This window comes from Mesocricetus auratus, unplaced genomic scaffold, assembly GCF_017639785.1.
Source record: "Mesocricetus auratus isolate SY011 unplaced genomic scaffold, BCM_Maur_2.0 Super-Scaffold_100015, whole genome shotgun sequence".
NCBI lineage: Eukaryota > Metazoa > Chordata > Mammalia > Rodentia > Cricetidae > Mesocricetus > Mesocricetus auratus.
The window spans coordinates 24,691,513-24,717,130 of NW_024429198.1; the positions used below are offsets into that span (position 1 = coordinate 24,691,513).

Sequence of the window (25,618 nt, forward strand, 5' to 3'; positions counted from 1 at the left end):
AACTCAGTGGTATAGTACTTGCTTAACATACTAGCACTGAGTTCAATTCCCAAAACCACCAAAATAACAACAAAATCCTTACCTGTAGAGCATGACATTGTAGGGAAGAAAATTAGGCAGCAGACTCTTAATTATACGTATAGGAAGCCAGAGCATCAGAAGTACAATGGAGCCAAAGACAATCTGCAGTAAGAAACAGGCACAACCCACTGTGACTTCAGCAAAAGACTTGGTAAGTACATTCCTCAGGCTTAGGAAAACAGTCAGTATGCTTCCCCGCCCTCCCAATCTAAAAGAATACAAAAAAAACACTGTATGAGGGAGAGAGGGAGGGAGGGAGGGAGGGAGGGAGGGAGGGAGGGAGGGAGGGAGGGAGGGAGGGAGAGAAGGAGGGAGGGAAGGAGGGAGGGAAGGAGGGAGGAAGGAGGGAAGGAAGGAGGGAAGGAAGGAAGGAAGGAAGGAAAGAAGGAAAGAAGGAAAGAAGGAAAGAAGGAAAGAAGGAAAGAAGAGAAAAAAAAAAGACCTGCTCACCACTGACAAAATAAATCTTCGGAGATGCCTGTAAATGGGCAAGTGGATCATTTCCTGTACTGGATTAAAATCTGGATCATTCAAATTCCTTAGAAACCATAAGACACCAGGTCGAAGTACCTGGAAATATATTTAAAGTGTGATACTCAATAACATCCTTCTGCTTTGCATATGAACATAAGCAGAACAATAAGGTCCTAAAGAATTTACAACTGCCATGGAACAAGAAATTCCTTAGAAATTCTATCAAACTTCTGTGCTTGTAATGGCCTCTAGTGCTTTTAATTGTAAACTGGAAAACACACTGAGAACAATTTATCAAGAAATCTGGATCACTGAGGTAAAAAAAAACCATATAAGTATTACTGCACACTGCATAATTTATGGGAAGAATTCAGACACACCCCCATCCTCCTCAAATTTTTCAGAGTATAGCAGAAATGGCATTCAGCCTCTGAATTCACATTCCAGTCCCACTGGCTTTGCAGGCTTTCTCCTCCATCACCATCTCAGGAGAGTTAAGCTAATTTGTTTAAAGGATTTATTCATTCCCAAGGACAAAGGAGAACAGGAATCATGCCTTTGTTTCTACTGCAGCATAAGCACAGAATCTGGAGTTCCGAATGTATATTGAGGAAATACTAATCTTCCCTCACTTTTAAACCAGTTACAACAGGATCTGTGAAGGTACCCATCTGGCAAATGAACTGGGATCATAAAAAGTCTCACTGTAATTCTGTATTTCAAATGTCAGTTCCTCAGTATTTTCAATTCTATAAAACCTCTCTTGGGGATGAAGTTTAAAGGACAATTTATTATCACAACCACCTTTAGGAGTTTACAACAGAGGGTAAGTATGATGTATATCAAGTAAGAACTTTGGTTTTTAATTAGCCTTGGTTGTTTTTAAAACATTGTCATTTTTGGACATAAACATCAATTTAAAATAATCAAACCAAACTCTACTATTAGTTACTCCCTCTCTTAAAATAGTAGAGAACACAGTTTAGTGAGGAAAACATCCTAGCCTTTGAGGGATGACTGCTGGTCAAAGCAAAGCACTTCTAAAACATGCAGAGCACCAACACTTCCCTATAGAACCTACCTCTCTCAGCAACAGGATGAAGGAGGCAAAGTAGAACACATACACCATTCCTACCAGCCAGTGCAGAAACATCGTAGTTCCTGGAGCCGACTGAAAGCTCAGTTCTCGATCTTTCAGAGTAGCATCAAACATTTCCTAAGTCAAAACAGAACAAGTTAGAGATCTGTGCCACATACACTTGCTACACTTAGTACTTTCGCTATTAAGAAGATCACCAAATGTATGTAATAACAATGTTTTTGGTTTTCAGTTCTCTTAATGCCATTTCACAGTGCCACAGAACTATGTAAGAGTATATAGTACTTTAAAATCTTAAAGCACGGGCAGGCAAGGTGGCTCAGTGGGTAAAGGCTCTTGTTACCAAGCTGTTCGATCCCTGGGTCTCACATGGCAGAGAGAGTAGACTCCTGCAAGTTGTGCTCTCACCATCACATGAGCAAATACTCAAAATAAATAATGCAATTAAAAATCAAGAAGCATAAATAATTAGTTTTGCTAGTTCATTTCTTTTCTGTGACAGGGTCTCATATATCTTACGCCAGTTTAGAACTTGCTATGCAGCTAAAGGAAACCTAGAAGTTCTGACCCTTCCGGGCTCTTCCTCGTCAGTGCTACAATTACAGACACATGCTATCACACTTAGTTTAAGTGGTGCTGGCGATTGAACCCAGGATTTCATGCATTCTAGGCAAGCAGTCTATCAACTGACTTGTGCTTTCAGCCTTTTACTAGTAAAAACTATTCTTTTTAACTATATAAGATCTTGATTTCTTAGTTATGCATTAGTTTGCATTCACAAAAGGTTTTAAATAATAAAAACAAATATCAACGTCAGAACCAAGAACAGCTTTTCTACACACATTTGAAAAATCAAAACTAAGAGCCATTGAAATTTAGTAACATGGTTTTAAAAACTGGCCAACATTAGTATAAAATTTAGGAGGGAAAATGAGTGACAAAATTCTCCAACAGTTATAAAAACTCCCATCAAAATACTCTGACATTCAAATATATACAAAACATTATATAATTACTACTCAAGGCAAATTAATGACATTTAGACTCAATAATGTTTCATTCCAAGAACAAGTAAATCACCAAATACTTTTCTTTAAAAGGAATGTTTTCTAATGATTTTTTGAAACTTTGAACTGAAATTGTATGAAAATGGGTACAACTCACCAGAGAACAAATATCCAGCCACCAGCCACAAATGAGAGGGAACACTCCAATTTCTACCACAACTAACAAAGAAACCTTAAACAGAAATAAAGGTCATCAGTATAAGCCAAATGGAGGAGACAAAGCACATTGAGCTTAAATTCACAACTGGATTACCTTCACTACAATATAGCAGACTCCCAGCAAGCGTCGAGACCTATGGAACTTAACAAGAGTTGCCAAGGCCTGCAGCATCTAGTCAAGGAGACACTGAACACTTAGGAGTGGGAGAGAAGAAACTCTTCAGGTTATACTGAATGTAATAAATTTAATTCGAATTCTTCCTACACAAATCCCTTCACAAACACTAACTTTTATGGAGAAATAAGGGAAAGCAGCTCTGTTATTAATGAGAACTCTGGTATAAATAAATGGCTTTGCACCTCCACACTGATTCATTATAAATGAATGTTATTAATGAGCACTCTTTGGTATGAATGGCTTTATACCTCCACGCTGAATCATTAAAGGATACATGACAAATTATCAGTGTGATTGCTAAAAGTATATATCCAACAATCGTCGTTATTAGACCTTCAAAATGAGATGCTTGGACCTGAAAATAAAACAAATAAATAAAATAAAACTTTCCCTCATGGTTGATAACCTGGTTTATAAGAATAGTAGGTGATCTGAATGACAGAAGGTAAACTTGATTTAAGATAGTTGTAATTTAAAACTGAGCTCCCCTTTATAAGGTATCTGCAAACCAGACTCTCTTCATTTTAGACTGCTAAATATTACTGGAGACTGGAAGAATAGTAAAGACCAACATTTTAGCCAGAATCAAGATAAGAAGTGAGTGACATTTCCCAATAGGACAATCTCAACAGCCAGCCCTTATTCCCACTAAAGGTGCACTTCATTTAGCTAAGGGCTGACCGCTAGCACACTGCCCAAGCTGCCCTCACAACTGGAACAACCTGACCACATCATCTCATACCCTTAGAAGTAATTGTTTAAGTTTCTGTAACTCTCTGTAACTGTTCTAGGGACTTGCAGAAAGCAGATGTTTGGAGAATAGCAAATATCTCTCATTCCTATTTTTTCATCTCCTGAGTTATGGACAATAAGCAGCAACAGTTCAGAAAGTTAGCCTTCGAGGTTCTTACAAGCAAACAATAAGAGGTATCAGAGCAGTAGCAGATAATGGAACGTTCCCAAAAGTGACCTCAGAACACAAAGGAAAATATAGATCCTAGTCAGCAACTCCTTAGAAGAGAAATCCTCACAGAGCCCATAAAAGTAGCCCTACTCCTCGGATCTTTTGGACCTCCAACTGTGGTAGTCCCTTAGCACTAAAGGCAGTCTTGTTCACAGAAAACACCATCACCATTTAATTGCTATAAGAGTTAGACATGTTCAAACACTCTTTTCTGCTAAGGAGCTGGAGGACTCCAGGCTACTGGAGTGTTTGTCTAAGCTATTAAAATATTTTAGAAAAAAAACCAGCAAAAATCTATCCAAATATTTATCCATCTTTAGGAAATGACAAAATATAAAATATAAGCAAATTCTTGAGAAAACACTATAGTCCGTTACCCCAAACCAGTCTTCTATTCCCTTTTTTAAAATTGATAAGCATACTGATATTTTCCAAAATTCACTTTGGACCGCCCCGGGGAAAGAGACAGAGGACACACAAGTTCATCAAGTGGGAGAAAAGAAACCTATGGGAAACCTCCCGCGGTATGCCTCAGGCCCACCACACTGTGAGGCTCCACAGTGCACCTGTAATAGCTGGCATATGACATGCTACTTCCCAACTGTTGAGCTTTAAACAAAAACGAACAAGACTGTGCTGGCTAACTGTTCCTTTGCACAAGACACACTGAGAAATAAATCTTCCTTGGTGGGCTGGAGACATGCACAGCAGAGTTCAAGGCACTTGTTGTTCTTGCAGAAGACCCGTATGGTGGCTCTCAAGTATCCATAATCTCAGGTCCACACGATTCATCAAGACGCATGGTGCACATACATGCCAGCAAAGCATTTATACACATAAAATAAAAAGAAATATTCCTAGCCAGCCAGTGGTGGCACACTTACAGGAGGATCTCTGTAAGTTCAAGGTCAGCCTGGTCTACAAAGTGAGTTCCAGGACAGCTCAGGGCTACTCAGAGAAACCCTGTCTCAAAATACGTGTGTGTGTGTGTGTGTGTGTGTGTGTGTGTGTGTGTGTGTGTGTGTGTGTGTGTAAATAAAATATTCCTTAGAAAATATCAAACTTGGGGATAATTAGCAGAAATAAGGTTCTGAAGGTATCGTACTCACATGTTCCTCAAATCCCAAACCAACGAGGGAGAAATGACCAATGTGGTAAGGACAAAATGCTAAAAGGGAGGAGAAAACATATTAGAACAATGAGCACCCTTTATATAATCTCCACTGAAGGAAGCCAAGACTTTTTAAGAAATGGGAAATTTGGAGGAAAAGCCAAAATTGCACCTGGCACAATAAACATCAGGGTCTAATAGGACGCTGTCAAAATGATACGGGAACCATTCTGAAGAGGGTATGGTATCACTGGCATTTTTAAAGAGATGACATGAACATAAAAGATTAAAGACAACCACCCAGTGATCAAAATTGATGGAACACACACAAATCAAACCCGTGAGCTCTTCTTAATACGCAAAGCTCCAAATAACAACCACAAAGCAAAAGGGCAGTAACATGAAAAGAAACACCTCATGTCTGGGAAGTGGATCATGCTCAAACTCCTCACTCTAGACTAAGAACTATCTGTCATCTCTTGAGAACCAACTTCACATTAACTGGACTACTCCTGTTGATAAAAAATGAACTCTTCTTTATAGAAAAGCTAGCCAAGAAATAGCTTTAAAATGCCACAACATTCGGCATTTTTGCAACACCTAAAGAGGACTGACATCATCAATGGATGGAAAGATAATGGCCCACTAGCCCCATGACACTAAAATATGATTCCAGATTTCTTTCTTGGTGTAGCAGAAGATGAAAAAATCCAGAGGGTAAAAATGGATAAAATCAGGTGACTCTTCCTAAGTCACATTCGAAATCAAAATGCATGCCCAACCTTGACAAAGAGGGCTGACCCTGACCTGATCAGGCCTTTAACCTGACATGGTGGACAGAAGATGAGGTAGAGGACAGTAAAGTAGTCCCACGTGCACCAACACACAATATTGTAACAGAGTACAGTAAGAAAGAAGCAAAGAGAAGAATATTTCAACTGCCCAGTAATGTGTGTACATTATTTGGATCTTACTTCAAACAAACCAACTACAAAATGGTATTTAAGGGACAACTTAGAGATTGTAATTATGATGGATTATTGGCAAAAAATGAATTGGCAAAAAAAAACATTATAGTTAAAACAGAAAGTATAAATTTTCTCATTAAAAATGTTTATGCTTCTCTTTTTCTTGTTCTTAGTATTCTTGTTTCTCCATGGTAACAATAAACATCCTAATATATAAACAGGGCAGAGGATGATTCAATTACTGAGTAAAAGTCAGGGGATGTACTAGGGGTCTGACTTCTAAACCCATACCATGTGTTCCTTGATGTTCCTGGAGCACAAATGAAAACAAAAGCCGGCAATAAGACTCCTAGAAAGCCAAACTGCTATCATGATATCACAAAATCTAAAAGCATAGGTACAACTTACCAAAAACAAGAATGAACAATGTATTTAAAGACACCACCCAGAACACATGTTCCTACAAGAAAAAGAATTAGTAAGAGTCAATGATATGCTTAATTGAACAATTTCACTTAGTCATAAGTCCTAAAATTATCTAGAACTGATTTTTTTTCCCAAGACAGGATTTCTCCAGGTAACCCTAGCTGTCTTGAAATTCACCAGGCTGACTTTGAACTCCCAGAGATTCGCCTGCCTCTGCCTCACAAGTTCTGGGATTAAAAGCACTCACCACTACACCTAGCACATTTTCCTATCTTTAACTATTAACTTTAAAATGTTGAAAACAGAATCCTATTCATTCACCTCATCCTCTGACACCCCACCTCCACACCTGGGAACTGTGTAAGTCAAGTTGTAAATGATTTCCTATATGACCTCAACAACTTCTGTCAATTTTATGAAACACCAATGAGGTAAAGGATGTATCTGGGTAAAGACATATTATCTGGGTTTTTATAACATTCTTGGGCCACTGGATCATGCAACCCTCAAGCCTATGCTTCCCCTGGGCTTCCGGTTAATGCTGTCTCCATCTGTGGCAGTTCTGCTCCTGTAGACAAGCCCTACTGAAAAATTTTTCATCTACTGAAAAATCCCAAATAACAAGCAAGTTTGCATTACATGACCTGAGAACACCATTTTTCCTTTAAAGAATAAACTTCTTGAAAGAATGACTACTCATTTAAAGACAGGCCTTCATTATCTTTTAACTATGTGTGTGTATGTGTGTCTATCTGCTTGTCTGTCTACGTCTGTGTCTGAGTATATGCACATGAGTACAGGTACAATGGAGCCCCAAACTGTTAGTGTTGGATCCCCTAGTACTGGAGTTACAGGAAGTTGAGTCACCTGACCCTGGAGCTAAGAACCAAATGTGGGTCCTTGGAAAGAGCAGTGTGTATTCCTAGCATGTCTCCAGCTCTACCCACCTACTTTTAGGTTGTAGCTCTTGGGTACTGAAACGTTTCACCAAGTAAAAGTGCTTGCTGTGAAACCTGACGACCTGAGTTTGACCCCAGCTCCCTCAGTGGAAGGAGGTAAGAGATAACAAAATCTGGCCTCCACATACACTAGTAAATAAAAAAACTTTACTGCTACGGCAGACTTCCAGATTAGACTGTGAAATAAGCAAGGCTGCCTTGTTCTCAATGGTGCAGGCAATAAACAGGTAAGACCCATCTTCAAACAGCAAGTTCTTTTAAGTACTATTAACTTCGGACTTTTTTTCAAATATTTAGTGGCTTTTTTTATAGATAACATTCCTTCAAATATTCCTAGTACTGTCAACATACAAAATATACTTTCAGATATCAAGTAATTAAAAGCCAAATGGTTTTACTATAAAAGAAGCACACCAAGAATTTGGAATTGGGCTGGTGAGGTGGCTCAGAGGTTTAGGAGCACTGACTGCTCTTCCACAAGTTCTGAGTTCAATTCCCAGCAACCACGTGGTAGCTCACAACCACCTGTAATGAGATCTGGTGTCCTCTTCTGTCGTGCAGGCATATATGCAGACAGGACACAGCATATGTAATAAATCTTAAAAAAAAATGACTCGGTAGGCAGGGCAGTAGTAGTACATGCCTTTAAAAAAAAAAGAATTTGGAGTTACTGGACAACAAAGACAACTCAATTCTATCAAAATACTTCCACTTACCAGAAAAACTAGTGATCCATCAAGTCCAAGCATCTAAAATAGAAATAATGAGTATTAATATAAGATGCAGTAGAACCTTCTTTCCTATCAGTATGATTAAGCATGGTTTCCAATCACTACTTTCTGAAACTATCATTCCCAGAATGTTAATAAATAAATAAATCTGTGTATTTGAGTATTAAGACACTTTGGGTCTCCTTTTACCCTAAGTCACATGGCTGCACCCTGAGCTGGCAGAGGCATATGTCTGTTTTCCCAACTCTAGGGAAGCTAAGGCAGCTACTGAGACAGAGTGGACTATGTCTAAGAGCTGTCGGGTGGAGCTCAGTGAAAGAGTGCTTGCCTAGAGTGCCCAAGGTCATGGTTTGTATGCCCAACACTGTAAAAAGAACAACATGCCCATTCTGAGTTCCTTACATTAAAGAGAACCACTCATGAATTCACTATAGGATTACATTTATTTTCTTTAATTACAGTGTTAAATTCTTTTTTTTTTTTTACAGTGTTAAATTCTACTTAATTTTCCCCAAGTCCACAATTTCAGGTCAAACTGCCTCCACGGAGCAAGGGTTGTATTAAAGGCAGAAAAACAGACCTCACTGTCATCATCTTTACCACAGCGCTTTGATTTTGGGGTTTGTTGTTATTGTAGATATTAAGCCCTGGTTAACTATTTTCATCAAATTTAACTATGAAATTTGTCTTCATAGCTAAATTTGCCAAACTTCAAAATACGCCTTAGGGTTAAAACACAAGGACATGTGACAGTGAATGTTCTTACTCTTTCCCAAGTGAGCTCTTCTGCAGCTCGGTCCCACTCTAAAGCATTCCAGTTCATGTCATCTGAAAATATAATTGCAAAATCAAGAAGACTGACAGATAGCAAACTACAACTAATAAAAGCCACTTTTAACCTGTTGAAAAGTAAAACCACACTTAAAATTTTATCACACATAATTTACTTACTAGGTTGTAATACCTAAATAACACATAAGATAAGGCAATTCTAGACTGTGGTATGCACTAGGAAGTTAATAAATGGGATTATGTGAAAGACAATCTAATTGCTGTGGGTCAGAAATGAATCTGGTAGATTTGAGGAAAAAGAAGGAAATTAAAAATTAACTTTCTGATGAATTAGTAAATAAGCAGAAGACCAAAGTATAAAACTCAGAGGTCAGTTAGTGGTTAAGAACTCAGACTGTTCTTCGAATTAACTCAATTTAGTTCCCATCATCACTCATATCGGGTGGCTCACAACTGTCTGGAACTCCAGTTCTGGGGGATCACCCTCTTTCTGGCCTCCATGGGCACAGAACATACAAACACAAACATACACAAACATACACATAACATACATAATTAGAAATATATATATATTTAAAATGTAACAGCTGGATTGGGTGGTACAAAGCTTATAATCCTACCACTCAAGAGGCTGAGACAGATGCTCTGCAAGTTCTAGGTCAACCTGGACTATACCAGTGAGATCCTGTCACAAATGCAAAGGTTGGGGTGGTGTATGCAAGGCAGTATGCAAGGCAGACAGGGATTAAATAACAAATGAGGAGGAGTATGCAGTCTGGGCTGAGTTTTACTCAGGACTTAAATAAAAGCAGAACGCTATGAACACCAGACAGGGCAATAACAGGAACGGAGACTACTCGGGAGCTACTGCACCAACCGAGAGACAGTAGGTGACCACCAAACACTAGGGCAGCAGCAGCAAGAGTGGTTTTCTCAGAGCCACTGATCTTTCCCTGAGAAAGCCGACTGTTCCCATCGTGACTTTTGTTTCTTCTTATCTGACAGCTCTCAGAAAGCCACTTGCTCTGAGCCTCCATATACACTTGACACAAGGGGTATGTCCTACTTCTTTCTTCCTTAGAACAGAACTAGAACCTTCCAGGAAGGCAAGCCTACCTTCTGTTCCCAGCTGAATACTTTGTCTCAAGTGTCTGGCCCTGTCAACAGACACTAGGAAGTGGACTCAATGGTAACACAGCGGACAGGCTCTGACAATGGAACAGCTATCTGCATCTCACTTGACATTCCAGAGTTCCCAGTGACAGAAAACGAAAAGATAGTTTCCAGAGGTGGCACCTGGCCTGTAGTATACACTACTTCAGGGGTTCTTTTCTCATTTGAAAAGCACAGCAACTCCATGGAAGCAGAAAGAAAAACACACAAAAACAAAACCACAAACAGGAAATTCTATACCAAGTTCCTTTCTCAAAACATGGACCTGGTCACATGTAACCATTTTCTTCCCCAACCATCTAATAGGGAGGGAGGGAGGGAGGGAGGGAGGGAGGGAGGGAGGGAGGGAGGGAGGGAGGGAAGGAGGGAAGGAGGGAGGGAGGGAGGGAGGGAGGGAGGGAGGTCCTATGTAAAGGGCGTAATACACAAAACATTCCCTGTTTCATAAAAGGCATATTTACCCATACATATTCATAACTGCTAACTTGTCAAAATAGAAACAGGTCACAAACAGAACTCAGACACATAAAAAATCATGAAAACACTACTCTCTATGAATGACTGACAGTCCTGAAGAGTGAGCAAGGGCACGAAGCAGCCACTACCTTGGGCTCCATTGTTGGCATCAGCAGCATCCTCCACACCCGCATCATCTTCCTCCTCATTGTCCTCCTCCTCCTCTTCTGCTTGACCATCCTGGGCATCAGGGTTCTCACCCAGCACTGCGTTCTCACCCGCTGGGTGAGCTGGCTGATCAGCAGCAGGGTTTTCTGCACCATTTCCTCCTACAGGAGCCTAAAATGAAAGAAAAGCCCAGGAATTCACCTACTTAAGACAGCTTTACTCTAATTCCAAATCATACTTTACCCTGCAAGAAAAACAAAACCAACAAAGACAATGCTGCTAAAGTTAAAAAAAGAAGTGTCTTTCAGAGTCATCTCTAGAATATATCTCATTTAGGACCAACCTAGTACATAAGAATATGAACTCACTTTTCAATGTACACATTTCAGATAACACTACAGTTACATGGGACAATGCTCTTATACACTGTACTCATATTGGTTTAATAAAATGCTGATTGGCCAGTAACCAGGCAAGGAGTATAGACGGGGCTATCCGACTAGGAGAATTCTGGGAATAGGAAGGCAGAGACACAGTCGCCAGCCAGACACAGAGGAAGAAAGATGAGAATGCCTTACTGAGAAAAGGTACCAAGCCACATGGGTAAACATAGTTAAGAATTATGGGTTAATTTAAGAGCAGTGTTAGTAATAAGCCTGAGCAATAGGCCGAACAGCTTATAATTTATATAAGCCTCTGTGTGTTTATTTGGGATTGAAAGGCTGCAAGACCACACAGGACAATAACTTCCATCTACAGTATAGGGTTGGGGAGGTGGTTTCTGTGGGCAAAGCAAATGACACACAGGTGAGGTGTGAGAACCTGATTTTGAATTCCCAGAGCCTATGTAAAGCTGTGAACTTTTCACTTCACTTAGCAGTTAATGTGAGCTAAGATACTAAAAACCTCTTGCTATGCTTTCCAGTTAACAGACTCCAAGTACCCTTGTATGTGAGCAGGTTATCATCACTCATATAATTGTGTGTTGTGTGTACACATGCCCACATACACAGATCTGTCTACACATGCCATGGTGCATGTGTGGAGGTGACAGGACAACTTTTCTCTGTGCACTGTGAGTTCTGGGAACTCCAAACTAAGATTATCAGGCTTGAGGGGAAGCATGCCTTCCTATTGCACTGTCTGACTGGTCAAGTTTCTTACCTTTGATAAAGTTCTTCCTCCACGGCAGAAAAGACAAGGAATTTCATATATGAAGAAAAAGGCTGGGATAGGTGTACAACACTCCTAAATGTTGTGCAACATGTCAGAAACCTCTAACTAGGAAGTTGTCTTGTAGGCAGGCGTGCATGCGTACATGCCCTCAAACATGTGGAGACTGAGTATCTGTGCTATGTAGCCCTGGCTATCTTGGTACCCACTGAGCTCCACCTGCCTCTGCCTCCTGTGCTGAATTACAGTGTGGCCACCACTCAGCTATATGCAGGAAGTTGTTTCTAACCATCCAGGCCCAAATTAAGCTGCTGATCCAAGCACAGAGAATGGAAGAGTATTTCAGTATTTCCCTATGACACTGTTCCCAATCTAGCAAGAACATTAAGAGGCAGAGAAACATTCTTTTTGACTTGCACAGGCTTCTTAATCCCCCAAACCTTCCCACTGTCCTCTTCTATGACATAAGTACATTTATGAGGCATATGAAAGTCAAGGGTTTGGATCGTAGAGAGTGAAAATGACTTTAGATACTGCCCAAGTAACATATACTTCAGGTGAGGGCTTACCTCATTTTGGTGGTGTCCAGCAGCATTGAAGGGTGGAGCAGCATGCTCAAGCCATATTGGTGCCCCCCCATGGACTATCTGCTCTCGTAACCACACCAGGCTGATGAATGCACAAAGTGTGCATGTCACCACAAAACAGCCCTGCAAGCAATCTGCCAACAAATTTTCCCTATTTAAAAAAAAAAGAAAATTAGACACAATTAACTCCAAAGAATGCTTGCAAAACAACCACAAAAATCTTAATTTTTCAGAAAAATTCAGTTGCTTCTAAAGAGTTATTTATGATGATATGGACATTCTGTCTTATAAGCTAGTTAATGTGTTTATTCATTTATATACTTTATATACTTATTATTAAGTAGATATAAAATAATATCAAGAACATACAACTATTAACTATCCAGCCTATCCTTTTAGCATGGATGAGAGACAGGAGTGCAAGAAGAAAAAAAAAAAATCCAGCAAAACACTCAAAACCAAACATTGCATTTATATAATGTATTAATTAGTAGGGCAACTCTGCTCCATCTTTCTGACACAAATTTAAAGCTTACTCGACACGAAGTACTTAAGTGAACACATTCAGTATGAAAGGTGGGAAGCCCCAGTGACTGGAAAAGAGGCAACATAAAGAGGAAGAGGCTGAAAGACTCTCAGTACACTGTGGACAGACAGAGATTCACAATACACAGCACAGAAACTCTTTACATGGCAAACCTAGTTTCAATGCTGCCTGCAAAAATACCAAAATAAATCCAAAGAGGCAGAGTTCCTTTAGTAACCATACATGGAAATGTGATGGTTGTTCACACTTGGGAGCCTTTGTTCCTTCTTTTCTGAAGAAACTTATCGTTCACTATCAATGCCTATGATTTCAGAATAATTCAAGAATATCTCAAAAATACTGGTAGATGTTAGAAAGTTGACTGCATTTTTGTCCATGGTAAATGTAGGGAAAGGTTAGTCTGAGAGACTTCAGACTAACAGCCCCAGGCCATAGGAGTTCCTGTCTAAAGTATCTCCAAACTATGTTTTACTAAAAAGGACCTCCTATAACATCAAAATCAGGGTGAGTTGGGGCTGAAATATTCCCTCTCCATTTCTTCCTTGCCAAACAATGAACTGCTTCTTGCAGATTCTAAATGGAACCCTTTTCTCTAATGCCTTCCATCTGAACTAGCTTCATGTTTGCATAGACCTGAGGTGAGGATGCCCACATTCCAGAGCCTAGGAATGGGCTGAGGGCTCCCACTATCCCAGTTTTAGGATGCTGCCCCATGTCCCTCTTATGGAGAAGCCTCCATTAGCCTCTGAAGACAAAAGGCCGTGTGGATAATGACAGCACCTCAGACAGACTGATTTTAGATAATCCAGCTCCAGGAAAAAGACATGTGTGACTCAGGCAAGCTCAGAGATGAACTGCCCTCCAGAATTACAAACAAATAAAATGGCAGCTATCTAGCACTGTGATGACTCAGAACTGTTTTGTGCAAATGAGATGCTTTGCCTGAAGATGAGCTAACTCATCTACACACACAACACTGCAGCCACATGTGGTACATCTACAGAATTTTCAGGAAAAGTTGTTTTCTTTTTTTTTAAAGATTTATTATGTTTACAGTGTTCTACCTACATGTTTGCCTGCATGCCACAAGAAGATACCAGATCTCATTATAGATGGTTGTGAACCACCATGTGGCTGCTGGGAATTGAACTCATGACTTCTGGAAGAACAGCCAATGCTGTTAACCTCTGAGCCATCTCAAAGTTGTTTCTTGACAGAGAACATGTAATACTCTCCCTGCCCCCTAGCATTCTTCTGTGAGTAGTCTAATGAAGGAGGCAGTTCACAAGCAAGTCAACTGACATGACAACACAGGCTGGGCAAAGTGCTAATGTCACGGGAAAAGAAAAGCAACAGCGAACACATTTTTAATCTTTTCTGCTAAACACACAAATCCAGTCACATACAACTCTAACTGCACAAAATGTTTTACTTTTACATGTCTTCCCAACATGACAAACAGGTTGTTTAAATCCTTCTGTTTTAAAGAAACAGAACTTACACATGCCAATTTCTACTGAAGCTACAACTGTTAGAAGGGGAGAAAATGTTCTACTGAAGCTACAATTGTCAGAAGGGGAAAAAAATTAATTGCCGTTCTTAGATGAATTTTCAAGTAATAAAAATAAATAGGTGTGGTGGTGCACGTATAGTACCAGCACTTGTGAAGCAAAGAAGCAAGTGGATCTCAGTGAGTTTGAGGCCAGCCCGGTCTACAGAGCAAGTTCCAGGACAGGCAGAGCTGTTCCACAGAGAAGCCCTGTCTCAAAAAACAAACAAACATACAAACAAACAAAACGAATAAACACAAGAGGAAAAACATTTACATTGCCCAAATTTCACTCTCATAGTCAATACTCACGTTGACAGCATGTCTAGTGGCAGTGTCAGTAGTGAGCTCACGGAGCCAGTAAACAAGCACTTGTAGATGCGGCCTACAAACAAGGGGACAAATGCATAGTCACAACTATTGTCATACACGCACAGCTGACTCAAGGAAGCAGAGGTAAGGCTCAACATTACAGATGCCAAAAAAACAAGCGCTCTTATTCTTTGTAGGCCTGAGTCTCACATTGGGTTTTAGTTTTTGTTGTTTTTTATTTGTGTGGTGTGCATGGTTGTCTGAGTATGAGCACCCACATACCATGGTGTGTATGTGTGGAAGTCAGAAGACAACTTTATGGAATGGGATTTTATACTCTACTACTGTGGGTTCCAGGGATGAAACTCAGGAGCTTGTGTGACAAATGTATTCACCTGTTGAGGTATCTCACTGGCCTCAATATACTACTTCTTAGCCAGGCAGTGATGGCACATGCCTTTAATCCCAGCGCTTGGGAGGCAGAGGCAGGTGATCTCTGAGTTTAAGGCTAGCTAGGTCTACAGAATGAGTTCTAGGACATCCAAGACTACACAGAGAAATTCTGTTTCAAGAGGGGAGACCCCCCCAAAAAACTAAAACCTATTTTTTAAGAGCACAAAAATACTGAGTGAACAGTAAATTCTCCATGACAATGCTGGCTGGTTTCTGCAGGATCAGATTAAAACTAGGGCCTCCCTGAGCTCTCAGTATCTTAGATTTACATGAGTTTAGAAATGGGGGTGTCGGTAGATTAATGACAAATCATAACATGCAGATAACTACAAAGTTCAGTAACCATTCATAAAAATGGGATTTCAGTTTGGGAAACGGGCGTCTTTGAATTGAGAAGTTTCTTCAGCACAGTGTATAATCCTATGACCTTCAGGGACCAGTGAGATGGCTGGCCCCAGCAACCTCTGTTCAACCCCAGGAAACCATGTAAAGCTGGAGAAGACAAACATTCCACAAAGTTGTTCTGACCTCCACACTCATCATGGCACAAGATGAGAAAACTCTTTTTAAGAAACATCTTTAAAAGTTTCAAAAGGTCTCAAAGAATATCTTAAATTATGGCCTTGAAGGGAAAACACAAGCATAAGAGTTCACTGTCATCCCTTACCTTCCTATTCAGAAGGTAGAATGGTTCTTAGTGAGAAAGGCAGAACTCTAGAGAAAATGTGGTAACAAGACAACAGAGTTGGACTAAGGAAATGCTGAGGTTTTCCTTCTCAACATGTCTTGCACATTAACTTAAGCATTGTCCTTAGTCTTACATCAAACATTTTCAATGAGTTCAATGGCTTCTTTCAAAGGTCAAATCAAAGGGGCAGAACAGGAAAGAGTGTTCATAATGGAAATTACTTACATAGCTATATAAAAGGAGGCAAACATGCTTACAGTAAGTGAAACTAACAAAGCAACCATTAGTCAATAGGCAAATGGGCTGGGAAGCATTAAGGCTCCTTAAAACTCTGGTGTGTACTAGGAAAGAGGGATGGGAAACACAATTAAAAGGAAGAGTCTGGGACTGGAGAGATGGACCAGAAGTTAAGAGAACTGGCTGCTCATCCAGAAGTCCCGAGTTCAATTCCCAGCAACCACATGATGGTTCACAGCCATCTACAGTGGGATCTGATGCCCTCTTCTGGCATAAAGTTGTACATGTAGATAAAGCACTCATACATAAATTTTAAAAATTAGAAAAAGAGTTTGTAAGAGTATATATTATATGATGCGCATGTGTGTGTATGCAAAGTCAGACAAAAATCAATCTTGTTAGGTTGCCCAAATGTTCACTTCTGCTCAATAGTTTTGATCTGCTGATTTTAGAAAGGCATACCATCTTCCACTTTAACTGATTTCTTTTTCATTTATGCACCACATAGACCAATCTGGCCTCCAACTGGGGATCCTCCTGCTTCATTCTCCAGAGTAATAGGATCAAGGTATGTATCATTTAAAAGTCTAAGGTGGCAACCATTCTAAACACTTAAGTCTAAGAAAGTGTCTGTATTTTGTTCTTCTGAGTATTTCTGGGGATGAGGAATTGACATTAAAAAACTGTTGTATAGAACTTGCCACTGTCTTCTAGCATTCAACAAGATGACTTTATATCTGATTTTTCCCATGTTGTTGGACACTCTGGGAGTATAACATCACCACACACTGGTCACCATCACCACCCTGCCTGGCTCTGGAAAACTTGAGCCTATTTCAGTTTGTGTCTCCTTTCTAACAGAAGTATCAATTCCTCATCTCCAATAACCTTACCTTGTAGAACAACCTGCTAAGCAGTTATTGAAGGTGGCATCTCTAGCTCCTGTACCTCCTTGTTTGTCTCCTACCTGAACTATTTTGTCTCTCTGAATTGTATCGAGAACTCACCAGCTCCACCTAGCTCACTCTCTATTAGTGCTTATGGTTTTCATTTCCATAGGTGGTCGAGCTAGTTTGTCTTAAGTAGACGTGAGGGTGTGAATCACATATATTTAAAACCCTTGCTTGTTTTAAAGTCCATAGAATCATGTCTATATACTCTGCCATTTATGTATTATCAATACTGCTCCATGTCTTTAACAAAGATACCTTTCCCTCCTCCAGAAACAACTCAGTAAAGCTGTTCTCTAAATAAGGCTTTCCTAATATATAATATAAATCAAATAATTAAACATCATCCACAGTATAGAGCAACACAATTAAAGCATTAAATAATTATAAAACATTTAAATGAATCCAGAAGAGGAATGAGTACTTACATGCTGTAAGAGGAACAACTCCCAACCATGCAAAGGCTACAAGTGTATAATGAAACCAGTATCGTATTGCGGTGCCAATACTTGTAACCAGTCCAGCAAATATGTCTTGTATTGGTAACCGTGAAGGCATATCTGGAGAATAAACTGTAAGAGGATTTCATGAGGACTCTTAGATGACTTAATTCATAAACACAAAGCAGAGATATTGTGCTTAAATATTTTTCCTATATGCCACTGGGTGTTAAATTGTTACAATAATACTATATTTATACAAGTTATTTAACTACAACTAAAATATGGAAATGAACAAAAAAAAGGACACTGAGAAGAGAAAAAACGTCAAGAGAAAGAAATCTGCCTCCCCTGCTCACAGCCTTGAATCTCTAGCAGTGCCAGTTTACACATATACACTGTATTTTAAGTGCCTATTTCTCCAAAGGCGGCAAGACAAGACATTGTTTTACAGAATCAATGATCGAAATTTTATAAAAACACAGTTGGGGGAGGAGAAAAAATAACTAAAACAACAGACTAGAAGGCAATGCTGGGGTGTATCCTAGATGCAGAGTGTTTGCTTAGCATGGACAACATGCTAGAATTAATCCTAAGCAGTCAAAGAATAACAAAAACAAAACAAGAGCAGTATCACAAAACTATTCATTCACAAACTCCAGGAATGAGCCGTAACAAATGGCAAGTCTACATACACCACAGATCACCAGCCAAACTTGGTGGAAAGGACAGTAAAGCTTCCTGAGAAAGACCCACAGGAAACACTGCACAAATGTCAGGAGAAAAGTAAGCACACAAAGTAAGTTTTTATTGGCCTCAAAGTAAAAGTTCACCGGATATTTTCTACCAGTCAAACTTCATGAAGCTATCAAGAATTTAGTCCTAGTTTGCTATAAATCTTCACAAGTAGTAATAAGCTTATGCACGTGAGAAAATAAGGACTATGGCATTTTTGCTGGCAATGAATAAACAAAACACAGTAACTTTATTCATGCTTGTCAGATATCAAGTAAAACTAATCAGTTACAGTAGCTGTACCAAGAAGCACAAGAGTCTTAAAAAAAAAAAAAAAACAGGTGCAATGTACAAGGATCCCAGCATGAAAACCTGTGCTTCAGATTTTAATAATTCACCTGTATAGTCATTTATTTGATCTAACAGTATTAATCAACAGGCACAAGTATTATCTTTTTTTTTTTTTTTGGCTTTTTGAGACAAGGTTTCTCTGTATTGTTTTGGAGGCTGTCCTGGAACTCGCTCGGTAGACCAGGCTGGCCTCGAACTCACAGAGATCTGCCTGCCTCCAGGCACAAGTATTATAAAAGTATAGGCATCTGAAAAATAGTTACTGAAGCCTTACAACACATAAGCTTAAAAGTTTGTTTCCCAGGGCTGGGGAGATGGTATGCAAGCATGAAGAGCAGTGCTAGCATCTCCAACATCCACACTATGCTGGGTGGGCATGGGAGCCATGGCCTGCCTGCAATTCCAGTATTCAAAGGTGGGAACAGGAGATGCCAGGGCAATCTGGCTGGCTAGACTTGTTGAGGTGAGGAGTTCAGAATTCAAATGAGATTCAACAATATATAAGGTAGAAGGGGGAAAAAAAATCAGGGATACCCCAGCCAGGTATGATGGCACATGCCTTTACTTCTGGCACTGAGAAGGCAGAAGCAGGCCTATCTCTGCTGAGTTTGAGCCTAGCATGTTCTACATAGTGAATTCCAGCCAAGGCTGTTGTTACACAGAAGAGCTCTGTCTCAAAAAAAGGGGGGGAGGGGACCTATATCCATCTCTGGCACACTCAAACACAATCACATACACACACCCAAGCACATACCCCTCCCACACACACACTTGCACCCACATGTCAAATACACACAGACTGTTGGTTTCAGAAAGAAAAGTGCTCTAGGACTTGCTTTTTACAGCTACTGTTTCACTCTCACAGCTTTAACTCAGAAGGGAGTTCAAACCGAACAGCACCAGATTCTGATGAAATCAAAGCATCACTTTTTACAGAGATCGTGTTTCTTAAAAGGAAGGAACGAATGGTGACACATTAAAACTGACAGGATTTCTTTTAAAAAAGGATAGCCTAAAAAGAAAAATTAAAGAATGCAGTAAGAAATGAGAGCACAGATAAAAAGAGACAGGAAAACAAGTACCATTAAGTGATGGGTTTTCACAAGCACTATACCTCTGTGTATGCTTAAGCTTGTCTCAACTCAGCAAAAACACAAAGAAAAGAGCCTATAAAGCATGCACGGGTGCATTAAACTAAAAGATAACCATTTTAAAAATATCCTTCTACATGGAGCAGTTTCTATTACTATTAAAGACAATGAAGTTGAAAATTATTGCTTTCAAACTCTTTAAGCATCTTTTGTTGCCAGAAATAAAAGAAAACTGTAGTGAAAAATGTCAAACGAACTTACTTGGTGTGAAAGCAAATCTGTGCTTGCATAATTCACAGTATTCTTTTCGACTGTGTTTCAACCACTGAACTAAGCTGTAATTACAAAGACATACATGAACACAGTACTTAAAATAGAGCCACGTTTTTATTAAAAATTTTGTGTCATAGAACTTTTATAGTTTTCAATATTTCAAATGTGGAATATTTTAACTTTTTACACATGTATAAAACCTAACAGATAAATGTAAACCAGTATACATTATATCAATAAAAACTGAATTAACCAAAATTCTAATCTCTTCAGAGCTAAATCAATACCGAATAATAGTAAATAATCCAGGGGCCAACATCAGTTTTTTTGTTTGTTTGTTTTTGGGTTTTTTTTTTTCAATATCAGTTTTGATACTGGCCTCACAACGCTCACAGTTGGTAACCAGCTCTGAATTCTTGTTCTGACCCTGGCAAGTTATGTACTTAGGACAAGTCATTCAACCTGTTCATGCTCCATTTCTCCATCCATATAATAATGTTCCAGACTTTTCTTGCAAGGAGTAAAATGAGTTAAGATGTGTAAGACACAGAAGACAGTTTTTGGCACAGAATATTTAGTAAACATAAACTATAATTATGTGGGAAAATCGTAATTTTTCCCACAAACAAGTTCTCAATACTAGAAATAAATAATGGGCTATCATTAGCATATCTGCAATATACCAAAACTACATGTTTGTATTAACTATGGGTAATTGCCTAGTCAAACTATACATTTTGTAATACATCTTTATAACAAAGTTTTAAAAATAACGTATTATGGGCCAAGTTCACTGAGATGGTCATTTTTATTACAGAGATGATAAAACTGAATTTAAGAATTACACAATTTTCCAAATGACTTACCATTCTTGATGAATAAACTTAATACTGCCAGTACATACACAAGGATGGTAAAGAGGTTTCTCGGGTGTTCCTTCTGACCGACACACTCTACATATGTCTGATAACAAAGGAGAAAAAAATGGAATTACCTTTGGTTATGACTTTTATACAAAAACACCAACCAAAAAAGAATTTGTGCTAAAGGTACAATCTATCACATCAATCACCAGGATGGAGACTTGAAAACTGTGATGAAATTTTTATTAAGGTTATGTCAGAATCTAAGTGCATTCCTTCAGAATGCATAAAGATGAGCTGTTCCTTAGAAAGTTCTGTAAATAAAGCTGAAAATAACAGAAACAGTTTAATTTATCTACACTTGCAGTGCCCTATAACAAAGAACCAAATAAGCAGAATCAGGTCACCTAGCCACAAATATTAGTGTCCCAACAGTATAACTTTTTAAATACCTAAATCCAGTCCTAAGGGTTATAAAACATCACAAGAACATCTGAGAGGGAAGGAAAAAATGAGATCAAGATATAATGGCCTACATGAAAATGCATCAATGAAGCCCACTGCCTTGTATGCCAATCTCAAAATTATTTCTAAAATTAGTTTCAGGGAGGAGAAACAGCTCATTGGTTAAGGGCACATCAGCTGATCTTTCCGGGGACTCGGGTTTGATTTCTAGTATTCACCTGGTGGCTCACAACTGTCTGTAACTCCAGTTTCAGGGTACGCCCTCTTCTGTCCTCTGCAGGCACTGCATGTGTATGGTACATGCAGGCAAAATACCCATACACATTAAAGGAAAAACAATTTTTAAAGTAGTTGTATTTTTTTAAAGCCATGTCTGAGGACTTAAGACTGCAACAGCAGAGGAACGTACAGTAGATGCCTTTTTCTTGTCTCATGTACAAGGAAGGAAACTGGAAACAGGCACTAACATAACTGGGACCCAAAGAAGGCACCTCAGGCAGGACCTGGCAGACTCTGCCAGAGAAAGAGAAGCTCTAGGATCCTGCCCAGGGCTGAAGAGTCAGCAACTATAGACGGCATTCCCTACCCTGGCACCAAAGGGCTCCAGGCCCACATCTCCTGCCCTGCTGCTGCTGTGGTCAGGAGATCTTCTGTGCTCTCTTGCTCATTTCTCCTACTTCGTCTTTCCAGCCATCCCTCACAGCCAATTAATCCCAAGGGCAATTGTCAATGTTCAAAGGGGAAAAGGCATAACGTTTGCGTCTGACTTCCTTCTCTTACATGGAGTTCCTCACCCAATGGAAAATAGCTGCAACTCTGACCCTTGCTTAACTAAGGAACTTAGAGGGTCTGTGATACCCTTTGGATTTGAAGACACACAAACTGAGCATGGTGGTATACCAGTCCTAGTCACTTGGGATCATTATAGATTTTCTGGCTGCTCATTCTCGAGTGACAAAATCCTGCTTATTCAAGCCAAGGGACACCAAACAGTCAGGAAAATCTAACTGGTTATTCCACTACTCTCCCTGGTTACCAAGCAACCAGACTAGTCTTTTGACCAATATGAAAAAGTCGCACTCTCCTGCCCACAGAAGAGCTTTCTCACAGCTCAGTCTCTGTGGCAGAGTTTAGTGAAGTTGCACTCACTGCCCTTTCCTGCTTGGAGTTAGTAGTGATATGCATGCCCTTGCCTGCCTTTGAGAGAGTTAAGTTTAGCAAGCCCCTCTGTGAAAATGAACCAAGATTCCCCACCACCTGTGATCCAGGTTAGTCACCCCCACTGTAGAAAGTGCACCAAACACAAAGGTGGCAAGGCCATGGGAGCTTATAGCTGAACTATGCTATCTACAAGTACCAGTGCCAATAGCTTTTAAATTACCAATTATTCAGGCAGGAGATGGACACTGCCCAATTGTCACACCCATCACCACACTGAGTACTGACACAGGCATTCGTTACTGTAGATCAACCAAGGGGACTGGATGGTGTGAGTTATACAGGTTGCTCAGTACCAGATATGGATCCTGCATCAACAGTCCTCCTTTGACAATGCTCCACGGGTACTGCTCTTCCAGAAGACACATTTGGTTCTCAGCACCCATAGAGTGCGAGCACTCTTAACCACTGAGCAAACTCTCCAATCCCACTCTGAAGGTTCAAGAAGACTTTTCACAAATCTGTTTATGTGTGTGCAAGAATTCGTGCATGCACTATGGACCTCCTAGGGCAGAGAACAACTTGGAACAGTCAGTCTCCCCTCCCATCATGTCGATCCTGGAATCAGGTCCAGGTTATCAGCTTTGGAGGCATGTGCCTTTATCTGCAGTATCATCTTATTTGCCTTGTCATGGGACTTCTAAAAATAAATCCAAACATGTTTTATTATCCTCAAGGTCTACCTTAAGAAATTAATTGCCTTTTGATCTCAGGTATATTTGGGGGGAAGAGCAGGGGAATGCTGCTATTGTTTTGAGATAAAGTGTCATGCAACCCAGGCTGGCCTCAAATTCACTACATAGTTCAAGCTGTTATTGAATTGTTGATCCTCCTGCCTCCACCTCCTGAGTACTGGGCACCCCTTTTAATATACTATCTATTTGTGTGAGTGTGTGTGGGCACATTCATGCAGAGGTACTCAACCAGAGCAGAGGAGGGCATTGCATGCCCTGGAGATGGAGTAACAAGTGATCGTGAACTGTTCCTCTGAAGAGCAGCAGCACTCTTAACCACTGAGCCATCTCTCCTGCCCTGGCACATGTTTTACCTCGTATTTTACACAACACACTAAGATGGTATCTTTACCATCTATTACTTCAACTTTATTATGCTTTCCCACTTATACAGCATGTTTCCCTACGGTGAAACACATCACTGAATACAGACCTAAAAATAACTATCTAGTACAGCAGCTAATCAAAAAGATTTATTACTAATCAAGTTTAACATTTTCAAATACCGTGCCAAGTTCCCATTCTCTGCAAATTATACTTGAATTCTTTGTTCCACTTTTTTATTGGAGGCTACGTAAGAGTATAAAAAGTGTATATACATTCAAGCATAGTGGCCAGAGGAATCCCTCAGGATTGGGGTATTGCTGGGGATTCTCCCACCTCACAGCTGTCTTGCCACAGAAGCAATGGGATTAGACATGCCACTGTGCCCAGCTTTACTTGGTTCTAGGAGTCCAGAGTCAGGTCCTCACACTTGCATGGCAAGCACGTTACCTACAGAGGCATCTCTCCAGCCCTGTTTTTTTAATTTGAAAATTATTTTATGTAAGATGATCTAAAGATCAGTTTTCCTGTTGATGATAAATGTGATGACTTCAGAATTTACTGTTATTACAAATATTCTTCATTTTATGGAACAAGACTTACAGCACACAGTATCTCTTATTATTAATGTCTTATTAGGATTTGTTATACCTTCTTAAACTTAGTACTAATACATTATCATTGAAGTCCATCGTTGATTCAGAATCCCACAGTTCCTACCCTGTACACTGCATACATACTTAGTGGTCAAGTCTCCTTAGGTTTCCTTAGATTCTGAGGGTTTCTCACTTTCCTGATTTTGATGACCTTGACTTTTAAAGCACTGATGGAGGCTACTGTTCAAAACCCTACACTGGAAACGGTCTCGTCACTTAACGGTCTGGAGCAGGAGACCACAAAGCACTGTCACTCTTATCACATCCTGTCCTGTGTATACAGCAGCAACAGAATGCAAACGGTTTCTTATCTGTCGGTAAAATGTTTTCAATTCATAGTTTCAATCATAATAGGCAAATATTAAAAATATATGACTGAAAATATTACTCTGGATGTTTTTAGTTAACCTATACATGCAAAAAGAGGCCTGGAATGCCTGTTTGTTCTTCTAAAGAGAGACAGAAAGGGTATGGATCTGGAAGAGAGGGGACTTGGGGAGGAACTGGGAGAAGTTGGGGAAACAGTAGTCAGAATACTGTATTAAAAAAAAAAAAAGCTATTTTCAGGGGCTGGAGAGATAACTCAGAGGTTAAGAGCACTGGCTACCCTTCCAGAGATCCTAAATTCAATTCCCAGGAACCACATGGTAGCTCACAACCATCTGTAATGAGACATGACGCCCTCTTCTGGCCTGCAGGGATACATGCAGACAGAACACAATACAAAATAAAAAATCTTAAAAAAAAAAAAATAAGGCTGTGTGAGGAGCCGCCCTCGCTATCGCTATCGCCATTAGAAGATGGCGCTGACATCCGCTGTCAGTTGGAGTTCACCGTTTAAGCTGTGCCTCTCCCGTGGCGTCATCTGGGATGATGAGCAAACCACCAATCCCGGCTCTACACGTCTCACTCGGAGCTCCTAGGCTTATATAAGGGGCTGGGTTTCTTAGCTTGGGGTCTCCCTCTCAGAAGCTGATCATCTATCTCTCAAGATGTATTAAAGCTTTACTGCAGAAGGATCCGAGTGTCCTGCGTCGTTCTTGCTGGCGAGACGGTAGCGCGGGACATCTGGTGCCGAAACCCGAGAACTCTTCAACATCGCCGGCGCCGCGGGAGACCCCTCGGAAGACGGGGCGGATTCAGAACTGCAGGGACGTAAGTTCAGA

General features: G+C 40.0%; 1 protein-coding gene across 2 annotated transcripts in view; it reads right to left on the reverse strand.

Moving 5' to 3' along the window:
* Window positions 1-25,618, reverse strand: part of Marchf6 (membrane associated ring-CH-type finger 6) — a 68,001-nt gene that overhangs the window by 23,211 nt on the left and 19,172 nt on the right. For both annotated transcript variants that reach the window (XM_040757692.1, XM_040757693.1), the window contains exons 2-17: window positions 21,059-21,155; window positions 20,181-20,254; window positions 17,731-17,874; window positions 14,975-15,047; window positions 12,549-12,717; window positions 10,788-10,977; window positions 8,984-9,045; window positions 8,203-8,235; window positions 6,510-6,561; window positions 5,132-5,190; window positions 3,333-3,413; window positions 2,975-3,043; window positions 2,819-2,893; window positions 1,637-1,771; window positions 532-651; window positions 83-183 (exon numbers count right to left, since the gene is read on the reverse strand). In XM_040757692.1, the coding sequence (XP_040613626.1) occupies window positions 83-183; window positions 532-651; window positions 1,637-1,771; window positions 2,819-2,893; window positions 2,975-3,043; window positions 3,333-3,413; window positions 5,132-5,190; window positions 6,510-6,561; window positions 8,203-8,235; window positions 8,984-9,045; window positions 10,788-10,977; window positions 12,549-12,717; window positions 14,975-15,047; window positions 17,731-17,874; window positions 20,181-20,254; window positions 21,059-21,155 (1,534 nt within the window). The remainder of the gene's footprint in view (window positions 1-82; window positions 184-531; window positions 652-1,636; window positions 1,772-2,818; window positions 2,894-2,974; window positions 3,044-3,332; window positions 3,414-5,131; window positions 5,191-6,509; window positions 6,562-8,202; window positions 8,236-8,983; window positions 9,046-10,787; window positions 10,978-12,548; window positions 12,718-14,974; window positions 15,048-17,730; window positions 17,875-20,180; window positions 20,255-21,058; window positions 21,156-25,618) is intronic.